The sequence below is a fragment of the Polyodon spathula genome, chromosome 16 (assembly GCF_017654505.1).
Source record: "Polyodon spathula isolate WHYD16114869_AA chromosome 16, ASM1765450v1, whole genome shotgun sequence".
NCBI lineage: Eukaryota > Metazoa > Chordata > Actinopteri > Acipenseriformes > Polyodontidae > Polyodon > Polyodon spathula.
Window position 1 is genome coordinate 19,643,116 of NC_054549.1, and position 20,844 is coordinate 19,663,959.

At 39.8% G+C, this 20,844-nt stretch overlaps 1 protein-coding gene across 1 annotated transcript; it reads left to right on the forward strand.

Annotated features, from left to right (window-relative positions):
* Window positions 1-6,134: 6,134 nt before the first annotated feature.
* LOC121328309 (protein FAM43B-like) lies at window positions 6,135-7,267 on the forward strand. The gene has a single exon (XM_041272923.1). It carries the CDS (start codon window positions 6,174-6,176, stop codon window positions 6,966-6,968), a length of 795 nt encoding a protein of 264 aa, XP_041128857.1. The 5' UTR covers window positions 6,135-6,173; the 3' UTR covers window positions 6,969-7,267.
* The last annotated feature ends 13,577 nt before the right edge of the window (window positions 7,268-20,844 follow it).

The following is a 20,844-nucleotide window of genomic DNA, read 5'->3' on the forward strand; positions in this document are numbered from 1 at the left end:
AATTGGCAATATTGTCCTGTGTGATCACGCCCCCATAGAACTAACATTGATTACTGATGATATGTCAGGAAATTATTCCCCTGGGTGGCTTATGAATACTTCATTACTTCAAAATAAAGAATATTGCGATTTTATTAAAAAAAGAGAATACTAGGAAATGTAACCCATTTAACCCTTTGAGCAGTACGAACGTACCGGTAAGTTCGCTGCTCTCTGGTCCCCAGGGAGTACGACTATACTGGTATGTTCTGCAGCTTTAAACTTGAATTACTGAGCTTACAAAACCCCTGATCACATGATATTGTAACACAAGCTTTCTGTCACACCTTTTATTGGTCCCTTGCACCCTCTGTCAGATATTGACTAAATTACATATAATTATCCCAGTCACAAAAATGTCAACAATGTTTGTAAACCAGTGAAAATCGCTCAGTGAGAAAGTATTAGTAATAATACTGAATTAAGATTCCAATTTAAATTCATATACATACAATTCCACTGAATCGGATCTCAGCGAGAGTGTCAGTGAAGACATAAACGAAGAATATTTACCATTAACATCAAGTGACAGCGAAGAGGCGGCACCAAGCTTTGTGCATTGCCACCCCACAACCTGTTAACCCGGATATGATTTATTCATCTCTCTCTCTCTCTCTCTCTCTCTCTCTCTCTCTCTCTCTCTCTCTCTCTCTGTCAACCTTTTTTTTTGTTAGGACAAGTTGTGGTTGTTCCACCACGTTGTTTGTTGTTTATTGCTTATATGTTATTTTTTAGTCAAAATCTTTCCTTTTGACTAAATAAAAAATATATTTATTGGTTTTATGTATTTACGGTAAAAATGACTTGTCTGTATTTCATCAGTATTCATTCCATACATACAAACCTATAGCTTTCAGCTGGTTTGTACGCTGTATTCATAATAATCAGGCGCATGCAGTAGACAGAAAAAATCCTCCCTCCCGTAGGACCGGCAGTGCACTTTAGAACTCACTACTCAAAGCTTATCTGAGAGGCCATCTCACACAGCATTTTTCTTTTCTTAAGAAACAAAGAATGCAGCATTTTCTAGAACTGGAAGAAGAAATTTAAAAACTTGAAAAAGTATGTAACCCACCCTGACCCCTCAACACTGAACAATTTGAGAAAACTTAAATTAGAACTAAACTCAATGATGCAGAAAAACAGAAGGAAATGAACATAGGGAAATTGCAGGAAAACCCTTAGCACAAAGGGTTAACAACAACATGCCAAGACCTTGATCTCTTCACTTTGGAACAATGAAAACAAGCTGGTGACGCCAAAAAATTAATAACATGCATATATATATATATATATATATATATATATATATATATATATATATATATATATATATATATATATATATATATATGTTTTATTTGAAACACCCACTTTAAACAGGTTAATTTGTACTCATCCCAATGCCCCAAAAATTTATTTTCCCTATTTAATCTGCCAACTTTATCAGAGGAGGAATGACACTCACTTGCAAGAAATTCAATAGCCTAGTAGAGATGTTATAGGGATCTTTCCTGATTAGTGCAGGGAAGTCTCCTGGAGATGCTGGATTTCCTATAGCTTTTTATAAGCAATTTTCTGAGGAAATTGCACCTACATTATTAATCTTTTGCAATGCTATGCAGATGGGCTGTCTTCCAATTGGTATGCAAGCAGCTATTATAACACTAATCCATAAGAAAGGCAAGGTCCCTCAGCAATGTGCCTGCTATAGACCTGTATCACTACTCAACGTTGATGCAAAACTGATAGCTATAGACCTGTATCACTACTCAACAGCGATGCAAAACTCATAGCAAACATTCTGGCAACAAGACTGGAGACCTTTTACCCAAGCTGATCTATCCAGATCAGGTTGGTTTTACACAAGAAGAACATAAGAAAGTTTACAAACAAGAGGAGGCCATTTGGCCCATCTTGCTCGTTTGGCTGTTAGTAGCTTATTGATCCCAGAATCTCATCAAGCAGCTTCTTGAAGAATCCCAGGGTGTCAGCTTCAACAACATTACTGGGGAGTTGATTCCAGATCCTCACGATTCTGTGTAAAAAAGTGCCTCCTATTTTCTGTTCTGAATGCCCCTTTGTCTAATCTCCATTTGTGACCCCTGGTCCTTGTTTCCTTTTTCAGGTCGAAAAAGTCCCTTGGGTCGACATTGTCAATACCTTTTAGAATTTTGAATGCTTGAATTAGGTTGCCTCATAGTCTTCTTTGTTCAAGACTGAACAGATTCAATTCTTTTAGCCTGTCTGCATATGACATGCCTTTTAAGCCCGGAATAATTCTGGTCGCTCTTCTTTGCACTCTTTCTAGAGCAGCAATATCTTTTTTATAGCGAGGTGACCAGAACTGAACACAATATTCAAGATGAGGTCTTATTAATGCATTGTACAGTTTTAACATTACTTCCCTTGATTTAAATTCAACACTTTTCACAATGTATCTGAGCATCTTGTTAGCCTTTTTTTTATAGCTTCCCCACATCGTCTAGATGAAGACATTTCTGAGTCAATAAAAACTCCTAGGTCTTTTTCATAGATTTCTTCTCCAATTTTAGTATCTCCCATATGATATTTATAATGTACATTTTTATTTCCTGCGTGCAGTACCTTACACTTTTCTCTATTAAATGTCATTTGCCATGTGTCTGCCCAGTTCTGAATCTTGTCTAAATCATTTTGAATGACCTTTGCTGCTGCAACAGTGTTTGCCACTCCTCCTACTTTTGTGTCGTCTGCAAATTTAACAAGTTTGCTTACTATACTAGAATCTAAATCATTAATGTAGATTAGGAATAGCAAAGGACCTAATACTGATCCCTGTTTTGTCAAAGGCAGGACCTCAGCAGATAATTTGCGTAGATTATTATACCTCCTATGGCAGCTAGGAAAAGTGCAGACCCTGCACTTGCCTTCTCTCTCGATGCCGAAAGGGCTTTCGATAGGGTGGAGTGGTGGTATCTCTTTCATTCCCTAGAACTGTTTGGTTTAGGTTCATGATACATACACTGGTTACAGTTGTTAAAGACAGGCCCCATGGCATCAGTTCATACAAATGGACTAATGTCTTCCCCCTTTTTGCTTAACAGGGGGACTAGACAGGGATGCCCCCTTCTCCCACTAATGTTTGCCCTTACATTAGAACCCCTGGCAGTAGCTTTAAGAAATGATACAGACATTGTGGGCATTCATGCAGGGCAACAAGAACATAACTTATTGCTCTATGCTGATGACATATTATTGATGTCCACTGACCCTTAAACAGCTGTCCCTCACAACCTCTCATTAATAGATTCCTTCTCACAGATAACAGGTACAAAATCAACTGGACAAAATCTGACACTATGCCAATATCTAAAATATGCCCCCTGAGAACACTGGCAGTTTAAATGGTTTCCAACTGGCATGATATACTTGGGTATAAAGTTCACTCCAGGGTTGGAAAACATCGTGCAAACAAACCTCCTCCCTCTTATCCAAAACATTGAAAGCATTTTACAAAATTGGACAAAGTTAGGCCTCTCCTTACTGGGTAAAATTAATATTATAAGGATGATTACTGTCCCCCAAATTAATTACATCACATAGCTTCTCCAGCTCAGCTTCTCTCCTCATCTTCCATACAGTTATAACAGAGCTGTTAGTAAGTTCCTATGGGCTGGAATTTTTTTTTTTTTTTTAATTAAACAAAACTGTTTGCATAGTGGCCTTGGACTCACAAAAGTAGATTGGTATCACTATGCCTTCTCAGCTATCTAAAACACATTTAACAACTGAGAAAACACCTATATGGGTTATTTTAGAAAGAGAACTTACAGATCCTTTCCCAGTTCAAGCCTTTATTACTCAAACAGGCAGATCACTCCCATTTAAGAACTCTGTATTGACTTTTGCCAGGGAAACTGGAGAGACTCACCAAATTATGAAATCAAATCCCTGTCTAACAAAAAAGACATCTATATGGTATAACAAACTGTTACTTATTGATACAAAAAAGTCACTTGGCTAGGGGTCTTGGGCAAAAGCAGGAATAGTCTTTATAGATATATTTGAAGGTGAAATTTTGCTATCATTTAAAAAAATAATGATCAAATATAATATTTCAAAGACTGACTTTTAGAAATATCTAAGAAGTTGTATTCTTACCTTGACTAAATCATGTCCTGTAACTTCGATAAAAGGTATTCAGGAGCTGTTTCAGAGTTCCTGGTAATCAAATTAGACAGACCCAAGCTTCAACATTTGAGGGTCTCAGGATGGCATGGGAAAGGAACTTTGGAGCAGGTATTTCAGAGAGCAGCTGGCAGGAGGAGGTTGGGTCATGGCATATGTGCTACTGGGCCCCCAGTGGAATGGCTAAATTAAAACTGAGGACCACTGATTTGTGCTGGCGATGCAATAAATAGAGGGGCACACTGTTACACATGTGAAATGACAAGCCTCTATGGTCAAAAACAATAACTCTTTTGAATAAAGTATTTGGGATACTGCTAAATCAGAACCCGGTATTCTGTATTTTAGGGATTATGCCCAAGGAGATAGATCTAAACCATCAACAGACTACCTGGTGCCGACTTGCACTTACAACGAGTTGTAGTGTGGCACTCAGGCACTGGAAGACAACATCACCCATTCCGTTTAGGGAGTGGGTAGACTTGTTAACCAAAGCAGCATCATATGAACAAGTGGTCTACAGAATGAACAACAGAAATAATGTATTTTTGCAGATCTGGGGTCCCTATATGGATTTGTTAGGAGAGCAATAGAATTTAAAAAGATATCTGTTCATGCTCTCACCAATTTTCAACCGTGTAAATCACTGTCAGAAGGCAGGGTTAATATATTTTAAAGATCATGAGAACACTATGGGAATGTACTAAGGAGCTCACTACAAAGGACATACAATTCCCCATTTTTAGCTGAAGCCCTCTATTTGAAAAATACCCCCCCCCCCCCACGTTTCCCCCCATGCAACATTTCCCCTATTTTTCCACCCATGGCTTTGATTTCCCTCTACAAATGGGAGGTTTCCCCCCAATCTGGCTATCCTGACCGCTGAGTGTAAAGGATATTGGGAAATGTATTAACTTGTATCCATATTAGTGTCACTATACTGTGTTTTAGTGCTGTTTGGGTCTATAGAGCCTATGATGCATTTTGAGTTGCCATAGTACTCATGCAAAAACATGCACTGTCCTTGCAAACAAAAGAGGAGGTGGTGAAAGCGGTGGATAATGCACCACTGTACAGGAAAAGAAAGCCGTCGCTGCAGAATTCAGCATTCCTGCAAACACTGTCAACCATTCTGAAAAATCAGTATACAATAATACAGGCCTATGATCAGCACACTGTGAATGTGTCTGATTTGCTCAATACCCTGATATTGAGGACGCCTTGCTTTTATGGTTTAAAATGATGAATTTCTTCATGTTACTGACATAACATGAATGTTATATTACATTATTATTATTATAATAATAATTATTATTATTATTATTAGTTACTACTATTACTAGTAGTAGTAGTAGTAGTAGTAGTCGTCATAGTAGTAGTAGTAGTATTACTGTCCCCTTGCAGTTAATCTTATAATATTTCTTACTGCAGTTATTCAAATTGTACTCTCTTAAAAAATAAACAATATTAAGGTGCTTTGCCTATGAGTTGTCTGCCATAGACATGTGTAACTTAGGCTGGGTCAGCCAAAGTGTCTTCATACCAGTAACCGTGAGCACCATCTAATGCACAAGTATGCTCTGTCAAAAACAATAAAAACATAAAAAAAAATAGAAAACTTGATGCATCATTAAAAAAAATTGTATGAATAATTGTGATTATAGAACAATAGTGTGTTTCTGTATGTGGATAAGTACACTCTTTAATATCTGAAGTAATATAAAATGAATGAATCTGGGTTAAGATTTACAAATGTCTTTAGCTCTGCTTACAAATCCCACCCGTGCCTTTCTCTGTGCATTGGCTGTGCGATGCAGGCAACAAGAAGTAGGAGGAGCAATGATGGAGCTGACATGCTGCTGCCCTCAGTATTTATACACAGAGCAAAAAAGCTGTCTCAGACAGACAGAGAGCGAGATACGGAGGAGCACATCACTGGAGATTCTGCTCTCTGGACCCTCACAATGCTACCCTGGAAAAGGAGCAAGTTTGTGCTGGTGGAGGACGAGGAGAAATCGAAGCACAAAAGTCTGACTGCAGGCTTAACCTATAATTCCATCATCTCCTATTTCATGCGCTCCTGCCCAGACATTCTCCATGACTACTCCTTTGAATGGCTGGGAAGCATGTTCAAAAGCAAACGGCAGAAAGTGGAGCTGAACAAGGACGCCCCGACTTACACAGTGCGCTACCTGGGGAACGCCGTGACCCTGAACGCCAAGGGAGAGGGCTGCATGGACGACGCGATCAACACAATCTGGACCAAAAGCGACTTCGGCAGCCAGAGCACCAAAATGAAATTGACTCTGGGACCAAACGGAATCAGGATGAGCCACTCCGAAAAGGGATCTAAAAAACCTGGACACTTCTACCTTTTACACAGGATTACCTACTGTGCATCTGACTCCCGGAGACCCAAGATACTAGCTTGGGTTTACAGGCACCAGATCAAACACAAGGCAGTGGTGCTTCGGTGCCACGCTGTGCTGGTCACCAAACTAAACAAGGCGAAAGCTATAGCTCTGACCCTTTGTCAGACTTCCACCTCTGCCTTCAATGAGTTCAAAAGACTAAAGAGGCAGAATGATTTCAGGCATAGGCAGCAGCAGCTTTTAGGGGAGGACATTATTCCCTTGATGCCCATTAGGAAACTACTTAATGGACAGTGCCACCACAGGCCACCAGTGGATAGGATCAGAAGCGCCCGCAGATTGAGCTCAATATTCGAGGAGGAGGAGGAGGACAAACAATGCTCATAATAAGAGTCAGCAGCAAAAAAGACTATGACCTGAATGCTTGCAGCATTAGCAGCAACATCAGGTGCTTAGCAAGGCATACCAGTGTGACAAGACAGTGCAAAGAGAAGAACGCTACTGTGTATAATTAGATCGTCCTCAGAGTGTTCTGTGCTGTACTCAAGGATGGGGCAGATTTCTTTTTTTATTATATAAATGTAATAGTAAATAGAAACAATGTTTCAAATACCTTTAATCTTTTTGTCATATGCTCACTGTTTTAATGCAGTCCATTTTGCTTTTAGATCTGTGAAGAAATTAACTCCCCCTTAACACCCACCCCATCCCTTAACAAGGGGCTTTAGCATGGCAAAGTCCAAAGTGAACTAATTGTCTTGAATGTAATAGTAGTACAGTATGTCAAATTGCTGTATTATTATTATATCATAGATAATCTAATACTAAATCTTGTTTTGGAACTGCTGTTTTACAATATGTAACGTTTTCTTAATACTTTTTCAATCACTTCTCAGTGTTATATGAGAATGTTGTGAGATATAGAATACATTGTTATAATCTGTGACTTGTTCATGTTTGAAAGGATGTGTAGACTGACATATTTATTACAAAGTAGTTCATTCTCTCACCTGCACACCAAGACGTATTTATCCAGCCATTTGACTTCTTGTAAATGTACAGGCGCACAATGCCGGAGTGTTTTAACTCCACAGTGGGAAGAAAGACTGTAAGAGAACATGTGTAGATGGAAATATATTGTATTTGCATTATTTAATAAAAATTAAGTACTCAGAGATATTTGGAAGTCTGGTTATTTATGAAAATGGTGCATTCGTTTATTCAATAATATGATTGCCATTGAGATGAATGCCTCTTGTTTACAAAGGAATCAAAGGCAAATACAGTTTAGTTTACATGAAACGTTTTTGCCTTTCAGAATTAACTTCCAGATTTTCTTGTTATGGTTTTGTCAAATGCAGGGATGTTTGTGTGTTTTATTGCATACCACAGCGTTGAAATAAAACAATTAAAGAAGGTTTACAGAATTAAAAATGTTCAGAAAAACAATTTGATAAAAGCTAGCTTTCGCTGTCATACATCTCATCGAAAGAATGTCAGGGGTTCACCAGATTTCTGACAGTACAATATTATCTTAGAACTGTTTTTATTTACTTATTATTCAAACAGTTGAAATATAACACACAGAGGATCTAGTTTAATAGTGTCAGATTTTAATATCGCAGCCCTACAATTTAAAACCTTTTTTTTCTTTTTTTTGTATACCTAGCAACTATATTTTCACTGTAGTAATGTTAAATAATTGGGTAATTTTAGGAGAAAGACACCAGCAGGATAATATAGTATACAGATCATTAAAATAAACACAGCTGCAGTTTGACATGAAAGTATTCAGCAATACATAAGAATAAATACATGTTTAACACAGCACAGGTTTTGAAGCTGCTAAACCCTGCATGTGAGGCCAGCCTGGTTCGTCCTGACCAGTAGGGGCTGCTGATTGTTCTTCTAACCCCACGGGAGAACAAGGCCATTGCACTGCCATCTGTGGGCAGTGAAGAACAGCAACTCTGAGATCAAGACTCACCCCTTCTGAACTCATGGCATAGCTATTAAACTGCTCTGAACAATCAGCTAATATTGAGAGATGTGTATTTTAATGTTATATATCCTCAAATCCTATATTAAATGAATGACCCTCTAGAATTATTTTAATGCAGAATGGGTTAGGTGTCAGGCAATGGTATATATCTGAAACACATTATTATTATTGGATCCCAAGAGATATAAAGAGACCAAGAAGAAGACCCCCAGGATGATGGCAAGATGAAATTAGGAAACACAACAGAGCAACATGGATGAAGGACACAGCAGACAGGCTTGTGTAGACATCTTTATTTAAGTCAACTTATAGAGACTAGGGTGTGTGAACTATGCATCAGCTGCAGAATCACTTACAACAACATCTCACCCAAAGGGCAGAGGAGAAGAAGGTTAAATGACTTGCTCAAGGTCACACAGTGAGTCAATGGCTGAGCTGGGATTTGAACCCGGCACCTCCTAGTTACAAGCCCATTTCTTTAACCACTGTAGCACACAGCCTCCTATATTCACTGTTTAAATGTATAAATGTTAGATGTTCTGAAGATTATTTTGAGACTGTCATGCAGACTTGTTATGCTAGAGCTGGCTCAGAACAGTTAGAAGTATCACACTGCTGAATCAGGTCACACTCGTAATATATTCAGACATTACTCATGCAATCCCTTGGTATATATTGCGTTCATTATAAGATTGCATGATCTAAGAAATAAAATAACAGTTTTAAATAGATAGATAGATAGATAGATAGATAGATAGATAGATAAGTACTGGCTGTAAGCTCTTAGCATGTATTTTGTATTGATACACTGTTTGGCCACTTTATTAGGAGCTTTACCTAATAGCGGGTTAGGCTACCTTTTTGAGCCTTGACTCAATGTGACATAGACTAGGGGTTAGAGTTATTAATCCAATCAGTCATTAATATTCCAGGCAGTTGGCGCAGAAAGGTAGGAAAGGGATTGTGATGACGAACGCATTGTTCAAGTTCATCTCAAACATGCTCAGTTTGAGATCCCGGGATTGTAGTGGCCAAGTTGATTAAAAATAATGGCATTACCAGTCTATTTGTACGTACAGTAGTTGGGGTTGGTGAAAATATCACATTGTCAAATGATTAAAATAACTAGTGGCACTTTGACCTTGCCTTGAGCTTGCCTGGAGAATCCAATGTGAGGTGAAGATAGATCCTGTAGACAGAACAAATAGAACAACTCAACATTGGAGCTGTAAAACACAGAGCCACTGAGCGCATTCATTTATAAAAAGAGAAAAGGGTTGTCCTGCACGAGACCTTGAGAAAAGTGTATATGTGAAACATTGCCTTGCCGAGACCTTGAGAAAACAAAATGCATTACAAAGTATAGCATAGATAGGAAACTCAACCTAGTACAATAATACACACAGTGACCGAAGGGGAGAATATAGTACAATAAACACACAGTGACCGAAGGGGAGAATATAGTGCAATAATACACACAGTGACCGAAGGGGAGAATATAGTGCAATAATACACACAGTGACCGAAAAGGAGAACACAGTACAGTAATACACACTGACCGAAGCAGAGAATATAGTGCAATAATACACATACTGACTGAAGCGGAGAATATATAAAAAAGCATTTGAAGCTACTGTTTAAATATCACATTCCGATCAATGGTATAGATTTAATGAAAGGTTTTCTCCTTCCTACATGACTTCATCCTGCCATGTAACTTTGAACAACCTGCCAAACCTCCTAAGAGTTGTTGCTATAGTAACCTGCTCCACCCCTGCAAGGGTAGAACCAAGTGCACTCGATTTATTGATTTATTTATTGCATTTATATAGCGCTTTTTATACAAAAGTATCGCAAAGCACTGTACAGTACATAGCAGAAAAAAGAACAACCACAATACATGTGTATAGCATGTCTCACATACAATTGCCACAGTCAGACCATTTAAATAACAGATTGAAACAACAGTATACTCTTTAAAACAAAAGCCTCACTGCCAAAGTTACATTAAAACCCACTAAGATAAGAAAGCCATTTTATAAAAGGGAATTTTTAGTTTTGACCCTGACAAAAGAAAATGTTTAATTGATAGATTATGTTCATTGTTTTGGCAGTTGGTTCATTATTGTAAATTAGAGCCAACTGGCAGTATATAAGAGAGCAGCCAGTCTGTTCGGGGTCTCTTCTGTGTGAAGAGCCCCGCCTGTGTGTTGTAACAAAAGGTACTGTATAGTGAAGCCTCCTGAACCACTGAACCCACTGAATGATTTAGTTCACAAAAAGACTCACTGAGCTGAAGCACATGAAGCGCTTCATGCTCTTCAGTGCCACCTCTTGATAGATCTCTATAACTCAATACACTTAGAGTAAAGACAGCATCCTATCTCCAGAGAGAAGTCCACTTACTAAAGGACAATTGCAATAATGCTCAGAGAAGACACTGTGTTATATAGTGACATTTCATACACATTTGACAAGCAATTTCATTTTTAATTTTCTCGGTTAATTGGGCATCTATAATGTCTCATTAAATGGTCTTTTTTTAAATTGCCTGGAATATTTATTTTACATATCCAATCACACATGCGATTAACAAATAAAACCTTCTTAAATAATCATAGTAGAAATATAAAAGTGTTATCCAGTCGAAAACAAGCTCTTTCTGCTTGAAGTAAAAAACAGCGTAATTAGATGAGACTTCAGCAACCATGTGTGTAAGACGTATTCTTCAGTGGCACATGCAGTATAGCTCTAGCTATACAGTAGAGAGGTAGAAAACAATGGGTTTGAATCCCTGCCTTTTCCATTTTTAAAGAAATTGTGTACTCTATCCCTTTATAAACTTATAATAGATTGGAGGATTTTATGTTCCTAAAGAGCTCTGTTTGTACATACTTAATTGTTTTTTTGTTTGTTGTTGATTTGCAAAAAATATGTAAATGTTTATGAAATATAAAACAAAAAGCAGCAAAAAAAAAAAACGTTTGTGTCAGCTTGACTGAAACACCACACTGTGAAGACAAAAAAGAGTACGTAGTGGGTAGAAAAAAATAGTTCGCTTCCTATCAGCTACTATTAACCACCGTTCATGGGTCACACGACCGAGTGGTTCAAATGAACCACATGAGCCTTTGCTTTGTAACATTGTTTGTGTCAATAGGTTCATGTGGGGTCGAATCAGCTGAGGCTTCAGTCCCATCACTAGTACTGAGTGTTTTGGTTTTCAACAGGTAAACAGCTCAACTGTCCTATTTATTTAGTTAGGTTCCTGATGTAACAGTTTCCAATATTTATGGAATACTGTCAGAAAAATAAATAGATTACGGACTCAGTTCAATTAACCAACAAACAGATGTATTGTACAGAAACATTAATGACATAGACACAACATTTACAAGTGACCAAAAATAACCCCAAACCAAGATCCCACAAATATATACATAGTCCTGAACAGAATGGTCAAGCTCCTGCAGCTCCTCAAATTGGAAAACAATAAAAAAAAAATTAAAAAATCCAAAATCTAAAAAAAAAACGATTGGGCAGATCACACCAGGTCTGTGTAGAAAACCCTTGGAGGATCTGTCCATCCAAAACAAATCCAGGAAAAACGTATTGGAATCCAACAGAAAACATGAGGACAAGGTCAGCAAACTACTCTTCAAAATGTGTTTTTAGTACTTTTAATACTTTCTTCTTCCTAAAGGATCTTATAACCCTTTTTTTAGTAGATGATTTTGGTTAAAATCAGAGCAGCCAGAAAACCTAACTCTGTTACCAAACACAGAACAAACACACCCCTCCCCGCTGAGCACCTGACCTTAACAAGGGAAAACAACATGTTTACCTAATAATTTGGCCACCTGTAGACAGACCTGGAGGCAGAACAGAAAAGTACTGGAGCCCAGTGGCTCCTCTTAAAGAGATATTACACTTTATTTATTTGTTGCTTTTCTCGTTTAAAGCTTTTTATAAAAGTAAAATGTTTTGTAAAATCCATTTCCTGTGTGTGAGTCTGTCACTGGGTGCTGAGAAGCGAACATCATTTTAATATACAGTACCGTGAAAAAGTATTTGCCCCTTGTCTGAGTTTCTGCATTTTTGCATATTTTTGACACTGAATGTTATCAGATCTTCAACCAAAATCAAATATTAGATAAAAGGGACCGTGAGTGAACAAATAACACAAAACTTTGATACTTATTTCATTTATTTAATAAAGAAAGTTAAACACCCAATGCCCCGTGTGAAAAAGTAATCGCCCCCTTAGACTCAATAACTGGTTACGCCACCTTTAGCAGCAATAACTGCAAACAAATGTAGAAGATCTTTACTGCAATGCTCACGTGGAGTGGCATTAATGTTTATCTTTTCTTCTTCTTCTTCTTCTTCTTCTTCTTCTTCTTCTTCTTCTTCTTCTTCTTCTTCTTCTTCATGGAGGAATTCTGGCCTACTCCTTCATGCAGAACTGCTTCAACTCAGTGACATTTGTGGGTTTTTGAGCATAAACTGCTTGTTTCAGGTCCTGCCACAACATCTCAGTGGGGTTTAGGTCTAGACTTTGACTAGGCCATTCCAAAACTTAAAATTTCTTGTTCTTCAACCATTTTGGATCATTGTCTTGCTGCATGACCCAGCTGCTCTTCAGCTCCAGCTCACGGACGGCCACCACATGGGGGCATTGGGTGTTTAATGCTATTCTTCTATAGCATTCTCTGATACACAGCAGAATTCATGGTTTCTTCAATGATGGCACGTCGTCCAGGTCCCGATACAGCAAAGCATCCCCAAATCATGACACTAGCACCACCATGCTTGACCATTGGTATGTTGTTTTTACTGTGGAATGCAGTGTTTGGTTTTCGCCAGACATAACGGGGCCCATGTTGTCCAAAAAGTTCCACTTTTGACTCATCTGTCCATATAACATTGTTCCAAATCATCCAGGTGTTTTTGGCAAACTTGAGACGAGCATTCATGTTCTTAGTGAGCAGTGGTTTCCGCCTGGCTACTCTGCCATGAATCCCATTTTTGCCCAGTGTCTTTCTGATGGTGAAGTCATGAACACTGACCTTAGCCAAGGCGAGAGAGGCCTGCAGATCCCTGGATGTTGTTCTAGGGTTCTTTGTGACTTCCTGGACGATTTTATGCCTTGCTCTTGGAGAGAGTTTGGTAGGATGGCCACTCCTGGGAAGATTCACTGCTGTCCCAAACTTTCTCCATTTGGACAATATGGCTCTGACTGATTGCATGTTTGATTACCTTGCACACCAAACAAATGAAAGAAGCACCAAACTTTGGTGTTATTTTTTCTCTCAGACTCCCTCTATATACTACTACAACCCACACAAAGATCTGACCAAATTGAATATGAAAAATGTGCAAAAATGCAGAAAATCAAATAGGGGGCAAATACTTTTTCACGGCACTATATATATATGGTGTATATATATATATATATATATATATATATATATATATATATATATATATATATATATATATATGTGTGTGTGTGTGTGTGTGTGTGTGTGTGTTTATGTGTATATATATATATATATATATATATATATATATATATATATATATATATATATATATATATATATATATATATATATATATTAGCTCAAAGAGCCAGCTGCCCAATGTTTCGATATGTTGTACATATCTTTCTCAAGGGAGCCTGTGTTTGAATCAAAACATTGGAGGTATTTATAGGTGTTTGACGGCATGACAACTACTTGTTATTGTTTATATTCAAATTCATGATTTATTCTTACATGATGTAATGGTGTTCTATATATGTGACATCACTTTTACTTATATCTTTAAATCTATATTAATTCTAATTAACATTATTTTATATAAACTTATATTTATATTATCATGCAATGCTGGCTCTGAGGATCAGCCTTGATATGGTCTCCCCAGCGCATCAGCATGCACAACTTTTGAATTAATTTTGTTTATTTAATTATTTTTAACTTTTATATATTTATTGGAATTAATTAGTTCATTCTTTTCTGTTGAGTCCCGCTGGCATAATTGTGTTCAGTCTATTTATCCATTTACTTTCTTTTATTCTTCTATATTACGCATTATCTAATTTTAGCTGTTCTAATACTACAGACTTACTGTCCTTGACTGGTGAAGTGCTGTACTATTGGTTCATTCATTTTTTTTTATTTCTAATTAATGAAAGGTGGTTCTGAATTATTTTATATAAAGTTGTTCCAGTCTCTCCAACATATTTTATTTCATCACATTTTTCACAGGCTATTCCATAAACAACACTGCTATTTTTACAGTAGGTATTAGTTTTTAGTGGATATGTGGTGTTGGTGTTCTATGTTTAATTATATTTCTACTTTTGTCCATGTATTTACAAACTTTACATGTACTAGTGCAAGTATTTGTAGAACCTATTCTGTCAATTATACTGAAATTGGACAACGAATCTATGAAAAAGACCTAGGAGTTTTTGTTGACTCAGAAATGTCTTCATCTTGACAATGTGGGGAAGCTATAAAAAAGGCTAACAAGATGCTCGGATACATTGTGAAAAGTGTTGAATTTAAATCAAGGGAAGTAATGTTAAAACTGTACAATGCACTAGTAAGACCTCATCTTGAATATTGTGTTCAGTTCTGTTCACCTCGCTATAAAAAAGATATTGCTGCTCTAGAAAGAGTGCAAAGAAGAGTGACCAGAATTATTCCGGGCTTAAAAGGCATTTCATATGCAGACAGGCTAAAATAATTGAATCTGTTCAGTCTTGAACAAAGAAGACTACGTGGCGACCTAATTCAAGCATTCAAAATTCTAAAAGGTATTGACAGTGTCGACCCAAGGGACTTTTTCAGCCTGAAAAAAGAAACAAGGACCAGGGGTTACAAATGGAGATTAGACAAAGGGGCATTCAGAACAGAAAATAGGAGGCACTTTTTTACACAGAGAATTGTGAGGGTCTAGAATCAACTCCCCAGTAATGTTGTTGAAGCTGACACCCTGGGATCCTTCAAGAAGCTGCTTGATGAGATTTTGGGATCAATAAGCTACTAACAACCAAACGAGCAAGATGGGCCGAATGGCCTCCTCTCGTTTGTAAACTTTCTTATGTTCTTATGTTCTTATACCTTCTATAACCACTGAATAAGACAGCGTAGTCCAATAGCCCTAAGGACAGAGTAAAAAACACATTTCCCAGCAGGCTTTGTGAGTCCCGGGGAATCCAGACCCCTGTGGTTTATGGGAAGGTACATTTAAAGACCCTGAATACACTGCTGGTGGTCTGTGTTAAGGCTAAGGCCATGGAATGTGGTGGAGAGACTGATTGAGCGGAGATCAGAAACAAAGTATTATTAAATCTGTGCATTTAATATTAGAATTGGGTTCAACAAGCAAACCGCTTAGCTGCTTGGTTATTAGTCAGCAATTGACTGTTTAGTTAGTACTCTGTGAGGTAGTTAGGATTTTATTTAGTTTTGTTTATTTTGGGATTCAACTAGCACGCATCCTCTGAACAAAGAGAGTTGTATACAAATCAACATACAGGTACAACCCAGATAAACGGTGGTAATGAAGACACATTGTCAAAATACATGACTTTAGGTTCGGTTCCCTTTCAAATATGAAATATAACTATTTTCTAGTGGATATTTACCTCCTAATGACTTGAAACTTGAACAAAATATATCAAAGCTGCTTACAGAGCCTGTGATGCAATCATGGCCTGTCCCTGATGGCACAAAATGTCAGAGCTCACAGATCTCAGCGTCATTTTTCCTTTCAAGAACTGATCTGACAGGAGAGCCTATTCAGATAAGTTCTTGTTACTTTTTCAGCTATATATTTTTGGATTTATTGTGTTTTTACACATCATATATTTGATATTTAAAATAATCGCTGTATTAGTTTTACTAATTATGCGTATATGGCACTACAGCCTGTTGTTTGTTAGTCCCATCCGGGCCTTGTGGCTGATGGAGCAGGCGGCTTGAGTCGCCCCTTCCAAGGGATCAAGCGCCTTCAAGCTCCTGTATATTAAGTATTTTTAATGAGAAATGCGTCCATCGATATTTGCTAATCAGGGGCAGCTGGAGTAAATGCGGGCAACCAGCAGCCCCGTAGATAAAGGGTGGCCATTCTGATTGTGGTCATGCCCGAAGGTCGTAGGTCCTGAATTCTGTATGTGTGGAGATTCAAAGCAATTAAGAGGTACCTGTTCCCATCTCCACCAGTCAAGGGTGAATGCCTGCTCATGATCACTTACACGTCCCCTACCGTCCCCACCTGGAGACCTGGCAGTGATCCTCTCTGCCTCCGCTCACCTTCCCCCTACAAGAGAGGACTGCTTCGCACCCTTTCTTTGTCCTTGTGAGGGAGAGGCCGCAGAGCACCATCAAACTAAGAAGAGTTTGCAAATGGTGCCTTTATTTGGCCCGAGAGGCCATTTCAGCCGGAAATCTGTTGGTGACAGATGTTAACCTTCTTCAAGTTTTACTGTTAGTTCATTCTAACAAGCAGGCTTCACTCAAGCTTATACAATGGGCATCCCTGTACATAAGCAGTAACTGTGAACTGGTGGAAAAGTTTACAAACGTCAGACCTGAGGCCACTCGGGCCCATCTTGCTCGTTTGGTTGTTAGTAGCCCTTATTGATCCCAAAACCCTCATCATTGCAGCTTCTTACCATAAGGATCCCAGAACTGTGTCAGCTTCAACAACATTACTGGGCTTACTTTGGTTCCAGACTTGTCTCACAATTCTGCTGTGTAAAAAAGTGTCTCCTATTTTCTGTTCTGAATGCCCCTTTTTCTAAACTCCATTTGTGACCCCTGGTCCTTGTTTCTTTTTTCAGGCTGAAAAAGTCCCTTTGGTCGACACTGTCAATACCTTTTAGAATTTTGAATGCTTGAATTAGGTCGCCACGTAGTTTTCTTTGTTCAAGACTGAACAGATTCAATTCTTTTAGCCTGTCTGCATATGACATGCCTTTTAAGCCCGGAATAATTCTGGTCGCTCTTCTTGGAGGGAACACTTTGCACTCTTTCTAGAGCAGCAATATCTTTTTTATAGCGAGGTGACCAGAACTGCACACAATATTCAAGATGAGGTCTTACTAGTGCATTGTACAGTTTTAACATTACTTCCCTTGATTTAAATTCAACACTTTTCACAATGTAGCAGGAGCATCCTTGTTAGTCTTTTTTATAGCTTCCCCACATTGAATAGTGATGAAGACATTTCTGAGTTACAAACAAGGAAACTTCGGCCCATCTTGCTCGTTTGGTTGTTAGTAGCTTATTGATCCCAGAATCTCATCAAGCAGCTTCTTGAAGGATCCCAGGGTGTCAGCTTCAACAACATTACTGGGGAGTTGATTCCAGACCCTCACAATTCTCTGTGTAAAAAAGTGCCTCTTATTTTCTGTTCTGAATGCCCCTTTATCTAAACTCCATTTGTGACCCCTGGTCCTTGTTTCTTTTTTCAAGCTGAAAAAGTCCCTTGGGTCGATACTGTCAATACCTTTTAGAATTTTGAATGCTTGAATTAGGTCGCCACATAGTCTTCTTTGTTCAAGACTGAACAGATTCAATTCTTTTAGCCTGTCTGCATATGACATGCCTTTTAAACCCGGAATAATTCTGATCGCTCTTCTTTGCACTCTTTCTAGAGCAGCAATATCTTTTTTATAGCGAGGTGACCAGAACTGCACCCAATATTCAAGATGAGGTCTTACTCGTGCATTGTACAGTTTTAACATTACTTCCCTTGATTTAAATTCAACACTTTTCACAATGTATCCGAGCATCTTGTTAGCCTTTTTTTATAGCTTCCCCACATTGTCAAGATGAAGACATTTCTGAGTCAACAAAAACTCCTAGGTCGTTTTCATAGATTCCTTCTCCAATTTCAGTATCTCCCATATGATATTTATAATATACATTTTTATTTCCTGTGTGCAGTACCTTACACTTTTCTCTATTAAATGTCATTTGCCATGTGTCTGCCCAGTTCTGAATCTTGTCTAGATCATTTTGAATGACCTTTGCTGCTGCAACAGTGTTTACAGTCTATACCAGAATCTAAATCATTAATGTAGATTAGGAATAGCAGAGGACCTAATACTGATCCCTGTGGTACACCGCTGGTTACCACACTCCATTCTGAGGTTTTTCCTCTAATCAGTACTTTCTGTTTTCTACATGTTAACCACTCCCTAATCCATTTACATGTGTTTCCTTGAATCCCAACTGCGTTCAGTTTGAGAATTAATCTTTTGTGCGGGACTTTGTCAAAAGCTTTCTGGAAATCTAAATAAACCATGTCATATGCTTTGCAATTATCCATTATCGATGTTGCATCCTCAAAAAAATCAAGCAAGTTAGTTAGACACGAGCTCCCTTTCCTAAAACCATGTTGACTGTTTCCCAGGACCCTGTTACCATATAGGTAATTTTCCATTTTGGATCTTATTATAGTTTCCATAAGTTTGCATATAATAGAAGTAAGGCTTACCAGTCCCCTGCAAGTGAGGGAGAGCCGCACCAGTCCCCTGCAAGTGATGGAAAGCTGCACCAGTCCCCTGTAATAAGGGTAGACTACACGCTGCTCCCACCTCCGCCGCCAGAAGACTACACGCCTCTGCCACCTCCTTCGGCAGGAGCAGAGCAGCAGGAGCTGCCTCTGCCTCCATCACCTTCACTGGTAGGAGACTACACGCCTCCGCCACCTCCACTGGCAGGAGTTGTGCAGCAGGAGCTGCCTCTGCCTCTGCCACCTCCACCGGCAGGAGCAGAGCAGCAGGAGCTGCCTCTTCCTCCTCCACCAGCAAAGGGTGAATGCCTGCTGGGTCCTTGTCCACCAGCAGAGGGTGAATGCCTGCTGGGTCCCTGTCCACCAGCAGAGGGTGAATGTCTGCTGGGTTCCAGTCCACCAGCAGAGGATGAATACCTGCTGATATCACTTCCCCCACCAGCAGAGGATGAATGCCTGCTGGTATCACTTCCCCCACCAGCAGAGGATGAATGCCTGCTGGTGTCACTTGCTCCACCATCACGAGGAGAGGAGTTGGAGCTGCCTCTGCCTCCATCACTATCAGGGGGAGAGGAGCAGGAGCTGCCTCTCCCTTCACCAGAAGGACCAGGACTAGATGCTGGCGGTCCTCAGCAGCCCTTGCATAGGCTGCTGAGAGAAGCCCGGGGAAAAACCACCTGGCCCAGTGGCCGAGAAGAGGGCCAACACCGCATCCCAGCTTGTCCTGACTCCCTGCCTTTCTTCGTCCAAGGATGCCTACCTCGCTTCGCCCAAGGATGCCTGCCATGCTTTGCCCAAGGATGCCTGCCATGCTTCTCCCAAAGATGCCTGCCACGCTTCGCCCAAGGATGCCTGCCTGGCATCGTCTGGGGTTGCCAGTCGCTCCACGTCGCCTGGGGTTGCCCGCCGCTCCTCATCGCCTGGGGTTGCCAGCCTCTCAGCATCGCCTGGGGTCGCTGGAACTGCTTCGCCTGGGGTTGCCAGCCGCTCCGCATCGCCTGGGGCTGCCTGTTGCTCCACATCACAGCAGGAAGTACGATGGCCGGAACCCCACCAAGGGGAGCTACCGGCCACGAAGAAGGGGGAGGAGGTCTGGAGACCACCAACCCCAGCAGCAGTTTCGCTGCCGGAGATCGTGGGGGAGGTCAGGATACCTGCTCCCACTGCAGCACTTTCGCTGTCGGATGTACTGTGGTCGGAGCCCCACCAAGGGGAGCTGCCGGCTACGAAGAAGGGGGGAGGTCAGGAGACCATCCCCCAAGCAGCCTTTCTGCTGCCAGTACTACCCCGGCTGGAGGAGCCAGACTGGGGACTATTAATGTCTCTGCTGACGGCATTTCCGCTGTCAGCTGGGAAGCTGCCGGCATTGCCACCAGCAGCAGAAGAGTGGCAGGAGTATGCCACCCATCTGTCAGCATTGCTGCTGACAGCCTTACGAGCTGTAGGCCCCTTGAGGCCTCCGGTCCTGGCCCAGGACTTTGTGCTGGACTTTTGGGCTTTTAAGGGGGGAGGTGGCCATTGAGGCAATGTGTGTTTTGGATAGGGGGGGGGGGTATATGTGATAAAGTGCCCTCCCCTGTGTGTATTTTCTGTATATGTTGCGTGTGGTGTGTTAAATGTTGGTGTATAGTCATTGGTGCACGGGATATAAACGGGTCTGTGTAATACGAGTGTTTAAAATGTATATTTGTATTTAGGCACGAGGATTGCACAGCACTTCAC